General features: G+C 37.1%; 4 protein-coding genes across 4 annotated transcripts; all 4 read right to left on the reverse strand.

Moving 5' to 3' along the window:
• Window positions 1-3,606: 3,606 nt before the first annotated feature.
• On the reverse strand, window positions 3,607-5,069 carry LOC119080740 (mannan endo-1,4-beta-mannosidase-like). The gene is made up of 5 exons (XM_037189287.1): window positions 4,804-5,069; window positions 4,499-4,740; window positions 4,160-4,442; window positions 3,978-4,099; window positions 3,607-3,913 (listed from the first exon to the last, which is right to left on the reverse strand). The coding sequence occupies exons 1-5, from the start codon at window positions 5,033-5,035 to the stop codon at window positions 3,665-3,667; spliced, it is 1,128 nt and encodes a 375-aa protein (XP_037045182.1). The 5' UTR covers window positions 5,036-5,069; the 3' UTR covers window positions 3,607-3,664.
• Window positions 5,070-6,224: 1,155 nt separating this feature from the next.
• LOC119081118 (trypsin-1-like) lies at window positions 6,225-7,176 on the reverse strand. Its single transcript, XM_037189862.1, has 3 exons — window positions 7,131-7,176; window positions 6,472-7,077; window positions 6,225-6,388 (listed from the first exon to the last, which is right to left on the reverse strand). Exons 1-3 carry the CDS (start codon window positions 7,174-7,176, stop codon window positions 6,258-6,260), a joined length of 783 nt encoding a protein of 260 aa, XP_037045757.1. The 3' UTR covers window positions 6,225-6,257.
• A 531-nt stretch (window positions 7,177-7,707) lies between these two features.
• Window positions 7,708-8,631, reverse strand: LOC119080775 (trypsin-7-like). The gene is made up of 3 exons (XM_037189343.1): window positions 8,584-8,631; window positions 7,921-8,529; window positions 7,708-7,857 (listed from the first exon to the last, which is right to left on the reverse strand). Exons 1-3 carry the CDS (start codon window positions 8,627-8,629, stop codon window positions 7,727-7,729), a joined length of 786 nt encoding a protein of 261 aa, XP_037045238.1. The 5' UTR covers window positions 8,630-8,631; the 3' UTR covers window positions 7,708-7,726.
• A 1,764-nt stretch (window positions 8,632-10,395) lies between these two features.
• Window positions 10,396-12,426, reverse strand: LOC119080732 (zinc carboxypeptidase-like). Its single transcript, XM_037189272.1, has 8 exons — window positions 12,408-12,426; window positions 12,043-12,333; window positions 11,778-11,967; window positions 11,527-11,715; window positions 11,374-11,461; window positions 10,874-11,079; window positions 10,737-10,821; window positions 10,396-10,679 (listed from the first exon to the last, which is right to left on the reverse strand). Exons 2-8 carry the CDS (start codon window positions 12,330-12,332, stop codon window positions 10,477-10,479), a joined length of 1,251 nt encoding a protein of 416 aa, XP_037045167.1. The 5' UTR covers window position 12,333; window positions 12,408-12,426; the 3' UTR covers window positions 10,396-10,476.
• Window positions 12,427-13,550: the final 1,124 nt, after the last annotated feature.

The following is a 13,550-nucleotide window of genomic DNA, read 5'->3' on the forward strand; positions in this document are numbered from 1 at the left end:
TGTTTTCTTTGCAGAAGCCATGCAACGATAATTGGGTAAACAAGGAAGTACCATTGATATTAATGTTAGGCCAATCAGTCCTTTTAATGCCCGCATTGTACTCTATCCATCTATCGCATTAAAATGAATTCCGAATAGTTTCATGGATATGCTGTAATAGCAGAGTACATGTCCGAAACGTTCGTACAGGTCCAAAAAAAGAAAGAAAATCATTTATCCGTTTCCTTCACAAATTTACTACATTTATTGCATTTTCGGCTTTTCAATTACATCCACCGTGTCGGTAAATTCTATTCGAATTCAAAATGTTTGTACGGTGGTTTCTACTACTTCTCAAAATACATTTTTCGTTAATCACGTAATCGCATTGAATTCTGAGCTACACATACACGATTCACATATTTTTATGGCAACAAATGCCCATTAAAAAAAGATATATCGCCTCGTCGCCTTTCGCCTTGCAGTACCATGGTGGTAAGTTCTTTTAACAATTGTTATTGAATTTTATTACATCGGTCATATAAGTCATACTAACAATGGCACGTAGACTCATATAGTAATGAAATATGCCACGTTTAATAGAGGTTTATATAAATTGAGACATTCCACTTTCGGATCATAAAAATATGTTTTTAGGAACATTACTTACATTACGTTACGGTACTATTTTTCAATGAAAGTAGTTGGGTGGATAGTTTTGGAGATGAACGACCAAAACTCCCGACCAGTCGAGTTGAAGTTTTTAATGAGTGAACTTTGAGTAGTCAGCGGCCTCAGTATCATTTCTCCGTTTGATATTTCTTAGTCTCCAAACTCACAAATACACCTCGAATTTTTAATTATCATTTTTCGACTCTGGTAATTTAAATGACTATTGTTGAAGGGATTTTCTTGAAATGGTACACCTGGTGCATCACTATGTTCATCTGCATCCCGATGTATATAGTCTTACGGTTAGAGTTGTAGTGCTCATTTGTCGTCGTATTTTTTTTTCTTGTCTTTTCGCTCTCATGTAAGAATCATCACCTTTTCTGCCGGATCCGAATATATCATCTGTTATTCAGAGCGACAGCAAATTGTTAAAACAAATGATCTGTTGCTTCTTCCACTGACCTATTCTTAATTCCACACCCAATATACATACTTGTGCTTATCGGTAATCTACAGTATAACAAAAATGTTCAAAATTCTTATTTCAATCGTTTGATAATAACAAGCTTATAAATCAGATGCAAGCAGAAGTATTTCAACAATAACTCATTGATTCCCATTTCAAAATACCCACACTGTTGATAGAAGTGAACGGCATTGGGTATTTCGTAATAATCCACATTTTCCTACCCAGAGAGAGAGAGAGAGAGAGAGAGAGAGAGAGACGAAGAAAGATAGAGAGACAGTCGGGTATACATAACATTCATTCGAACTTCTTTTGAACAGGAACAGTTTAATTAACTAATTACCGAAAAAGCATTCCATTCATTTTGAACATGTATTTGTCTACATCGTGTAAAACCATTTGAAACGTGACTTTGCCTGCAAACAGGTAATATTTCTTGTGCCTTTGTGCTGCTATCATCATATATATTACTTGTACCTCGAATATCATGAAGAAGTTGATAGATGGAGATTCGAGCAAGTACCTACACTATAGCAGATAGTGTGTGTAGTGTATATATACTAAGCATGGTATAACTCGGTGCATGGAATATGTGTGTGCTCAAATTGTACAAATAAACATTAAACATGCTGTGCTTTAGTGCATCAATTTAATTAATGCCAGGGAATATATATATACAATTACACCATCATATGTGTGTGCGCTCTCTCACATGCGATATATACAAGACATCATTTTGATATATTACGGCCTCATCCAAACTATAAGCATTAATTTTCATCCGAAATTCCATATTGCATTATATTGTATCCAAAGATAATGTTTGCCTAAAACTTAAGTAACTTCTCTAGCATCCTTTTGTTGGAACCGCATTTGCACTCAATATGTCTGTCTGTCTGGCCAGCCATATCTATACACATATTCCGTTCGTATCCCAGCATCTATTTATTGTTGAAAGTGTCACATTGATTAATGGATTTCAATTCATTTGATAGGTTTTGTTTCCTTCCACGGAGAAATCGATTTACTTAAAAGGCAGCTGGTGTTTCGTTAAAGGTAGACACAATTTTGATGATGCTTACAATGCTTCTCGGATTTCGGATTGAAATTCTTGTGTATGTGTGCATGTATTTTGTATCTCGATGACAATTTGCTGGGGTCAGTTGGATAAATTGTAATAAGAGGTGTATGCCATTGAACCGTGTTGAAAGTCGTTCTGAAGAGTTGATGAGCCGTGAACATTTTATGGAAAGTTAGTCGCTACGAAAAAAGGTTATCACCATAAACATTTTACGCTAGAAATCGTTCTGAATCACTGTTAATCATTTTATAACTCTGCGAAATAATTTAGATCATTCGACCGATTGTTGCACCGCTGACGATTGAATAAGATTGATAATGAATGATGACAAGGAATAAATCGGACGTAAAGATTATGTGGTGTAATAGAAATGAGTGAACAGATTTGGAATCTATTGAAATTTTGTTTTTCAAATAAGATAGCAGCAAACAACCTCAGAATAAAATTCTTTCATGTCTGAAGAACATGTGACCGCTTCCGCTCATTTTCGAACTTTTAGATCTACAATTATCCACTGTCCAGCAACCATTATCAAAATGTACTGAAATTATCTCCGTATCTGATAATGGACACTGTTTCTCCGTATCTCGCGGTATCCACAAATATTCCCACACACTGTGATTCGAATTCACAATGCTACAAACGGCAGCCCATTCGAATAAGATTTAGCTGCTTCGCAGGCGACAATTTTATCTCGCGTGAGACCTATCTGCGATGATAAAACTTTCCACTTTTCGAAAAACAATTTTTTTTTGTGAAACAGCAAGATAAATGCAAAATCCTATTTACGTTAATGGACAGTGAGATAGCAAATGGAAAGTACAAGCTTTGAGTCATACTCTAGAGATATTAGCATTTATTCCAAGAAAATAAAGGAGCTAAAGACATGAGAATATCTATGAGTAAGTGTTACATAGAAAGCGAATTCGACAAAATAATTTTTTACCTGCCACCCGAAGGTTACAAGAACACTTAAGGAGAAACTTGAATTCGTATACTGTTGTAGCCACTCGAACTTCGCCAAGTTCATGCAAACTCCAAACAGCACAAAGCTATCACACTAATGAACACGACAATAAACAATTGTAGAAGACAACAAGGTACCGATCTTAAGTCAAGGTCAACAACCAAGAAAATGAGATATTATGCTTGAGATGCAGTCGCCAGAGTGACAGGGCAGGACTGAAGGAACGTCCGAGATTGCATGATTCTAGGCCTGTGTTTTGATGGATCGGGCTAATTCCTATAAAGTTAGAACACTATCACGATCTTTTAAAATACAGAGCTTTACTCGAAAGGCGACATGGTGGCGCTGATATTACATGGACCCACACCCAGACATATTTATAAAAGACAGCACCACCATTCCATCTCTAGAGTTTAACGCTACGGGTTAAAATATTCCTTATTTTTATCCTTCAATTTTAATACTTTATTTCGGTCAACCGTAGATGGTGTGCACAAAATCAAGCATTGATATTAACTGCAATACGTCCATTATGGGTATAGTTTCTTATTCTCGTCATTCCCTGTCGCTGTTGTGCCTGGTTATCACTGCAATGACCACCTGCGTTGTATTGCCACGACCAAGTGCCTGCATATCCATTGTTGTAGGAATGATTCCACAAAGCATCAACTCCTTCGTTTTCAGAACAGGCCGAACTGAATTCTCCGATCACAAGGGGTTTGTTAAGTTGGAAGTTATTCGCGTGTTGCTGTTGAGTACATTTCACTTGTCATTGAAATATTGGATCGCAAATTTTGATATTTGAAATTTACTCTGAAAGGTGAAGCATTGTTCCATCGTCCTTCCCAAGAATATGTGTGAATCTGGTCAAAGCTAAGCGTTCCCAAGGGATCACCTCCAGCTTGAATCAAGCAAGTGTCTTTGTAGTAGTTGTCTGAAAATGAAACCAATAATGAGAACTGTCTATTGATACCATGATAACAAATACACTCACGCGTATTGCCAAAAGCATCGGTTCTAGAAAGTTCTGACCATGAACCGGTAGATACAAGCGCCTTGGTGTCCGTTCTTTTAATTGCTCCTGCCTGTCTGTTAATGAAACGTAAGAATCTGAACATTGGGATACCAACACCAGTCCAACCAGCTCCTGTACCGGTAAGAATAGTTGTTGAGAAACATGGGTTTGCATCAGGTGCGATCAAGACTGAGCCCTCTGGTTCATTCATGATTTCCCATGAGGCTAGTGCTCTTTTTGTGCTCAATGCCCTAACCATAGGCTGAAAAAATTAGGAATTTAATATTTTACGCTGTTACCTGCACTGCTCAAACTTACAATCAGAGAGTTGTCAATGAAGCTCTGAAGTCTGGCATCATCCAACAATAAATCGCGATATCTCTGGTTTCTCATTAGAGCCCCATTCCACAAAACGGGAATAACGAACACATTATTAGCGGCAGCGATATCCAAAAATCTGGACATGTCATTGATTATAGTTCCAAGTCGATCGGGCGCAATAACGAAACCATTAGCATTGAATTCAGGTGTGTGCTCTGCCTCGATGTGAATCCACACTCCTAATAAACCGAACAGGCGTTACACCGTCAATTCTCTCAAAGGGTTCCGATTAAAATACATACTCAAACAGTTTCCACCAGCTGCGCTAATTTCTCTAACCCATTGCTCAAGTACAGGTCCACTAACCGAATACTCATTATTCCCGAAATCCCAAGCATAGCGATACCAAGCTAAATTCGGTCCCGATAAGTGGACGTGTTGACCAGCAAACATGAAATTTCTTCCCTGCACACTCAAGAAATTACTTGTTGCGTAGTGTACGCAAACGGCTAGCAAAAGTAGTCTTAGAAGCATTTTACTGTGTCACGAAAAAAACAACTGAGATATGATGAGTGTTCAAACTCGTATTTATATATTTATCGTTATCCGAATACGTTCGAGAGTACATCTTGAAAGCAATCCGCTGATAAAATGGAAAATAATACGGAGACCAGAGACCCACTATGGTATGATACTTAAAATCGTATCAAGTTGATGGTTAATCTTTGTCTTTGATACTCAAATCAGAGTTTGGAAAACCATTTCTGTGCATCAAGACTATCTCTTCCAAGTGCGCATCATTTGTCTGCGTGCTTATTATCTATTGAAATATTTTGGTTAACGTGTGAGTCGGCAAGGTGCATTACAGGTATTTATACATTCTCTGTAATTAATAGTCACTTGCAGACAAAAATGTTTTAAGGCCATGTTAAAGCGGTTTACTATCGCAATGTTTACATGCGATCAGAGAGATGCTAAGATAACGGCCGTCGAAACGGCGTCCCAGCCGTCATATTAGCATCTCTCTGCATGCGATGTAAGGAAAATTACATTTTATATAACGACTGTAATAACACATTATGGTCAGGATCTGGTGACAGATTGGCAGTCCCGCCTTCAAATAGAACTTTTGAAAATTTTAACAATTTTACAATAGTTGCATGACATAGAAATTTGAAAAAACTAACGCCCAGCGTAAACAAATTTAGGAGCTGATTGTGGTTGTTGGTTCTATTAACCGTCTACAGACGGAAAACGTTTCTGAATTTTTACCATCGGATCTATTACTTCAATTTATCTCAATATTTTCAATTGGTTGATTTCAACTATTTTACGTGTTACGGCATGTTTCATTTTCATTTACATTGCATAATCACGTAAAGCATTGTACTTACGAGGTTCCAAGTTGTGTATTTGACAAGTGGGAAATACAGCCCTCCCATTAGGGTCGGGCTGTAACACCCCACTTATCAAATACACAACTTGGAACCTTGGAAGTAATATACTATTACTTCAATTTGTTGAACACGCTTCTTGGAATATAAAACCGTTATTAGAGTTTGTCGCTCATTCCTGAATTAGTTATCGATAACAGATCTTAGCCAATCGTAACAGACTGGAGGAACTACACCTGTAACGAGCGTAGCCTTCAGTTTGTTTTTGGAAAAAGGAAAGCATAGAGGATCGCTATGAGGAAAGTTGTATCAAATGAAGATGCTGTCACAAAATTTACTATTTATTTTATGGTATACGACAGTCACAAGTAGCGTTCTATCCATGATGCAAAATATGAAACTCTTGTATAGACGCCAGGTACGTTCGGTCTGGCACAGCCTGTTCCAAATGAAACAATACCAACCAGTTTTTTACCCAGTGTGACCGGACCGCCTGTGTTGAAACATGTAAGACAGATTACCGTCTGTCTTCTCAACGGGCGAAACGCATACATACGAGACCAAAGCAAAACTCACCTGAGTCACCTTTACATGAATCCTTGCCGCCAGATTCTAATCCGCAACAAAACATCGACGGTAAAATTTTAATTTGCGGTCCGTAAATTTTTTTGCATCGATCGTTGTTCATTGCAGTGACTTTAACTGCTCGAAGAGTGTTAGATACGCCACACGTTTCGCATATGAGACCCCATCCGTTGACTGTAACTTTGGATCCTTTATGTAAAACTGAGGGACTTTTGTTAATGCCAATCATAGAAATTCTGGATGACAAATTCAAACGTTTTCTCAGAAACAGTATGGAAATGTCGTTTTGATGCGAATAGGGTTTGTATAGCGGATGCTCAATGATTTTCGATGTTCTTCGAGTTTGACCCCCCACCAACAATTTAGCGGTTCCAGCGCGTATTACAAATAGCTTTCGAGTACGACCTACTGTACAGTGAGCTGCTGACAAAATTTTCGTTCGAGAAATTATGCTGCCTCCACATAATCCGTCTTTATTATAAATAACTTGCACAATCCATGGAGCTTTCTTAATAGATACTTTATGTCCACCAACAATACGATGATTTGATTTGTCACTCAAAAACCTTATTTTGCTTGGTGACGACCCAGTGAACTCTTCAAAAGGAAATTTAAGATTTCGATTTAACTTTAAAACAACTCATACTAACCTAAGACGTTAATCAAAACTGCGACGAGAATCAGTGATGAATTCATATTTGAAACTGATGCATGTGGTGACTAACGTCTCAACTATTTATTTAAATTCAATTGCACTGCTTGCAATTCTTAACACATATTTGTTCGCCCATTAATCAATCTGCAAATATTTATTGGGACATTGAAAAAGCATTGGAATAACTTTGGAAGGTTTATACAAATTTTATCTTTACCACAGGTGCCTAACCGTGTTACACAGTAGTTTATTTAAATGAATAGCTAATTATTGAGAATTGTAATTATCAAATGTTTTTCTGTTATGGTTATCAAATTATGTTCGTAAAAAAGACGACCAACGTTTATAAACTAGTGTCCCCCTCGGGTAAACTCCTTCGATATTGGAGATATTCTCGATACTCTGAATTTTCCAATCAAACTCGAAAACAGGTGACAGTGCTAGGGAAAAACCCAACCTCTTGGTCGTACCTTTGTACATGTATATCTCTGGTGAATCATAAACGAAATAAATTTTAAACAAGAGAATTTTCTCTTTAGTTATATTTACTAAAAAGCTAAGATATTCTGTTTTACGGTCTAAAGAGAACATTCACAAATAAGTTTTTATCCAATTCGAGAAATAAGAAACTCTTGTATAGACACCAGGCACATTTGGTCTGGCGCAACCCATACCAAATGAAACTATACCAACCAGACTGTTACCCAACGTGATCGGACCACCTGTGTCGATAAATGTACGGTAAATTACGGAATCGCATGCAACGGGACTAAAATAAGACTCACCTGAGTCACCTTTACATGCATCCTTGCCGCCACTTTTTAATCCACAACAGAACATTGAAGGTAAAATATTAGCATTCTCTTTGTAGATTTGACGGCATTGTTCGTTGTCAACTGTAGGCAATTTAACTTCTTGCAGATTTTTAGATGGACTACTGCAGTTTTCACATAGTAAACCCCATCCGCTGCTTGTTACTTCGGTTCCATGAGATAAAACTGAAGGGTTTTCGTTGATATCAATTATAGCAATTCTAGATGACAATTGTAAAGGCGCTTCCAGGAACAATATGGAAATGTCGTTTGCCACATTATTGCGACTGTATTCTGGATGTTCAATTGTTTTCCATACGCTTCGAACTTGGCCACCCTCGTTATATAAAGTGGTTCCAGCTCGTACCGTAAACAAGTTTGCATTGTGGAGAGTTGTACAGTGCGCTGCTGACAAAATTTTCGTACTAGAAATTATACTTCCAGCACAAATGTAGTTGTTCCTATAATTGAGTTGCACAATCCATGGAGCTCTCTCAATTGGAATTGGATAGCCACCGACAATACGAGAGTCTGTTTGTTTAGTGATAAATGTTACATTGCTGCTAGACGACAAGGCGAACTCTTAAAAAAACGTTTGAGATTTAAGCTTTTAACGGTAAGACAATTGAAATTTACCGACGACGTTAAATGCGACTGCAACGAGAATCAGTAATGACTTCATATTTGAAACTGCCCTATTTTGTGTCTAGCGTGCGAACTATATTTATATATAACTCAATTGTAATACTTCAAATTCTAAACAAATATTTTTAAGCCGTACCTCCATATCTATTTAATCTCAAATATTTATTGGGAATTCACGAAAAAGTTTGCAATAAATAACTTCCTTCACAGGTAGAATAACTTATAAATTTTACAGGAGGTGATCGATCGGGATTTTTTTAACTTCCCCCGCCCCGTGGAGATGATTGGGCAATTTCTTCGCCCGCAAACCGGTCCGCTTAATAGATAATTTTTTTAACCATGTCATTTCATGCCCACGATTGTTTTAAATGTCCACTCACAAAAAACCACTGATAAAAAACCCCGAACCCAAAACTACTCCGTAAGCGATTTAAAACATTCACTGCGATCTCAAAATATCTGACGTTATCAGGAACAAATCTAAAAAATAGGAGCAAATTTCGGGTGCTTGTCCAGTTTTTTTTTCCTTCAAATGCAAAGACGGTAATACTAACGTTAAATGTATGAATGGAGGAATGTCCATAGAGAGAGTGGGACTGTCATCTAAAAAAATTTACCTGACGGATTTTGATAATACGTATTGCCTGCGTGAAGCGGTTGATTTCAGGACTCCGGTAAAGTAATTAGTTTTTCAGTCAGACGTATATCTACTGAGCGATAAGACTTTGAAATCATGACATAATCAATAAGAAGAAAGTGTTTAACCTGTTACAGACGGCTAGCCGTCTTTGTCATTGGTACCTGGCTGTACGTTACATTTTTAACGTTGCGGTACTTGCAACAGATCATCAAAGTACCAAATGAGTCAGTGTAATGTATTGTAGTGTGCTCGTGGACTTGTAATTTGAAATGAAAAATTGGTGCACGGGTGGGAGACGACCATCTGACTAATGAAGTTTTATATAGCAAAGCGCATGTTCAAAACAAATGAAGTAAAAGATTTTTTAAATCAATCTCTCAAAATCTTCGATCAAACGAAGTAATAGATCACATAGTAAAACTGTTAATATGCTTGCCGTATGTGACAGGCGTGACAGGTCAAGCCACTCAACACACAATATGCAAAATTTGCAAAGTTTAGATGCATCTGTAGCATAAAACGTTGTTATGCAACTCCGTGCAACGTACTTTATTACATGTTTTCTCTGAAAATATTCTATATAAAAATGAGTTACATTTTTTTCATGATTCGCTTAACATGAATCCATGAAGGTGTGTTCTCAGTGGCCTAAGTGTGTGAGGTTTGTTTTGTTATTCGACAAAACCAACACCTTAGCACATGAAAATATTCTGTCGTAGTTATTTACGCTTGCCACAGAATATCATCGATGGCATAGTTTTTGAAATTTCAACCGTCGGTGGCTGTTGTTTTCTGATGTATAATTTTCGGTCATAGAAATCAAATAACGATTCATTTTGCCTTTACTGTTCAAATAGCCTTTAGCGATTAAATTTGCCAATTACCGTACGGATTTAGCGTTTGTGTCTAGCATTCAGCGTTCAAAAAATCAGACGTTCTCTAATATGAAACAACACGCCAGGCACTTATTACAAGGAAAATTTCGATTGGAAATCGAAGAAAAAAATTAACGAAAAGTAAAACAAAATTAAATATAACTGAACAATCAGTGTCGTTATGTTGATAGATCGATTCACAATCGATTTATGAACGAATTTCTTGATGATACATGATCGTAGTCAAAATCTTGGGCCACAGATGCACAATTGATTAAAACAGAATTGACGAAAGATCGTACTTCACATTTCCATTTAATCATTTGAATGGAAGACCAAATAAAACTTTACATTTTCAGAATTTTGATTCTATGTTTTAACATTCATGTAATCCAATTCACGGGCTTTTGCGACCATAGCAACAATAGCGTCTCTGGTTTCGTAGCAATTGCGAAGAATATGTTCAGGCGGTAAAACAAAACCGTAACCCAATCCAATAAACTCAAATGTATAGGCTAGCGGAATGTCGTATTTGTCGAATGCCCAGTCGACACTTGTTCCCGATGCAATATCTGTAAAGTTAGTGGTTCAAGGTGTGATAACGACAATTAAACAAAAAATCTTCGTACATAAGGTGGTTGATGTTGGACCGACTCTATAAATGGTCCCATTGCGGTTAGCAAATCCTGCGCCTCCAGCATTTCCAACTTCAGTCTAAAAGCGAAAGTTAGAAATGTCATTCACATGGTGGTGAAAAAATACATACCAACAGGTCGTGGTAATTGGACGGCTCATAAGTATGACCATAGGGAAACAGGACATATTGGCCTTGTGAATGGAATGATAAATACATGTTGATTCTACTGGCTATTGGTTCGAGGAATTCATATAGAGCAATCGTTTCTGGCTCAGAAAATGGTGTTGGACCGGCAAAGGTTTCTGAGCAGGGATTGGATGATGCACCGTTGTTTACTAAACAAGTTTAACGGAAAAATGTTGATTCGTTATATTATATCGGTAACAATATAGGTATGGATTGTCGATTGTAGTATTAGGACATGGGAACGCGAACTGCACAAGACGCTTAATCAGGTCTAGAACTGTCCTTTTCTAGGTCGATGTTCAGTGACTTGTCAGTGGCAACAATCGAAGTCTAAACTTCTGGTTAAGTATCTTGTGCGATAGAACAACAGGCCGAACAGAACCTTCATAAAGTTCCCATGTTACTCAGAATCAAACAAGTTTGTACTTGATCTGGACACTCACCCAGCCATTGAAAATCGAAATTTCGATTGGCATCGGTTCCGAAACAAATAGTGGCGTGATTCTGGCGAGTTTTGCGCCACAATCGATTCTTAAAAATATCATGAAAATAGATTAGACTGTCGTTCAGTCGTACGCAGATTTCAAAATATTTACTGTTGTATGTGTGTAATGGAACCCATCTATGTTAAACACTGGAATGATGTACCAAGTTACATTTTGTGCAAGGTCCTGCATTTCCGGTTCGGTCGAGGTCAAAAGTTCGTTGATAAACCAAGTCGCTGTTGCCGATGTAATCCATTCTCTAGCATGTATATTCGATTCGATGAATATGGTTGGATTGTCCTTAAACAATTGTGTTCCTTGGCTTAGTCGAATATTTCGTATTCTGAGAAAAGTTCTCCTACCTCATTATGAGATATTTTAACACCACGAATCGGTCGACCTTCGTAGGTGTAACCAATTACATAGTCTGACAAAACGTCTGGATACGCTACCAACAATTCATCCAACCAATTGTATATCTCCGTGTAATTATTGTAGGCCGTCCAGCCAAAAGCACTGGGTTGTACTACTGGACTTTCAGCATCGATTAAACTTTAGGAAAAATTAATAGAAAGAAAGTCAACAACCAACTCATTGTGCAAACGGCAAAAATATCAGTCGTCCTACGTTTGAAGATTATCTATCTGCAGTTCGTGGTTAATATTGAAACTGTTCATTATACCATGGAATTCATACAGTTTTTGTGGAGGCACAACTACTTCAACGGATTGACCGGCTGTTGGTGAATTCCAGAATTTGTAATCGCCGTTCGGTGTTTCTTCAAGTTGTCGTAGAACATTCATTTGGTCCTTATTTTGAACATTCAATTTGTAGACTTTGTGATGGTCGAATCTCATTTTTTCGGCAGAGATTACGACTGCCACGAGTAATAAGACGAGACCACTTAACAGTTTCATTCTATAAATAGAAATCCGATGCTGTATTTGATGATGTAAAGGCAATAGATTCAACAGAAAAAAAAATATATTTACGGTAATAACAGTGAACTTACATCAATTGATGGTCAAATAGCGAGTATGTGATTTATTGTTATTCAACAAGCTTATATAATCGTTTTGATAAAAATTATCTACCAATATTTACGAAATCTACTTTTTGTAGGTAGGTAGGTTGATTATCGTCAAGTCTTGGAGGTATTTGGACTCGGATTTTTAGTCAATGCAGATAAAACACTTGGATCTTTCAAATTTTAGAATTAGAAAACATTTCGAATTTCGAGAAAAACTCTACTGTAAAATAAGTCTGACGATTGCCTTCCATCCCTAGCCAACATTTTGCTATTGTATTTCCTCAACGTCAAAAAGATGTTCTTCTACAGAGTTGTTGTTATTAAAATTCTTTCGTACGAGATAGAAAAATCAATTTACCTTTATCTTACATACGGCCGCACGACAAATGCAAGAAAAGTTCGAGATCGACAAGAAAATGCACTGTAAATTAAGAAAATATTTCCTCGCTACGATCATTAAATCTAGTACTTCTTTAGTTTAACTGTATTTTTCTATATAAGAGTAAGATAACCATGGTCAGACCTCCCTCATAGTTTTTTTTTTTTTTGATACCAACATTGAAAAATGATACTTTCGCCCCGCATATGAAGGGCGAAAGTAAAAAAATGCATCCCACGGGGAGAAAGTACTTAACGAAGAGCGAACGCAACTGAACGAACAGCGAAAGTGACTGACGTCACAGAAAATGAGAGAAATGAGTCGAGTTGTCAACAAAATCCGCTCATATTATGCAGAATACTTTGATCAAAATTGTAAAACACTGTGCGCCAGTGTTCTTATTGAAATTAGCATACAAAGTTGATACTTTTTGTTACTGAATGATTTGTTAGTTATATCTTAATTTTTGTGTGTGTTATTGTTGTGATAGCTAAATTATTACATTTTTCATATACCAGGGGGCTGCCGCCCCCTGGACCCCCGCATTTTCTGGCTAAATGCCTTTTTATTTCAACATTTTGTTGCGATGTTTGCGATACGTATCAATTTTCAATGTTGGTATCAAAAAAAATAGTATGAACGACTCGGGGCAAAAGTAACTCTCGCACACGGTTGAATTTTTTTACTTTCGCCCCTTGTCATTCAATGTACTATTTCATCTATCGA

The sequence above is a fragment of the Bradysia coprophila genome, unplaced genomic scaffold (genome assembly GCF_014529535.1).
Source record: "Bradysia coprophila strain Holo2 unplaced genomic scaffold, BU_Bcop_v1 contig_350, whole genome shotgun sequence".
Lineage (NCBI taxonomy): Eukaryota > Metazoa > Arthropoda > Insecta > Diptera > Sciaridae > Bradysia > Bradysia coprophila.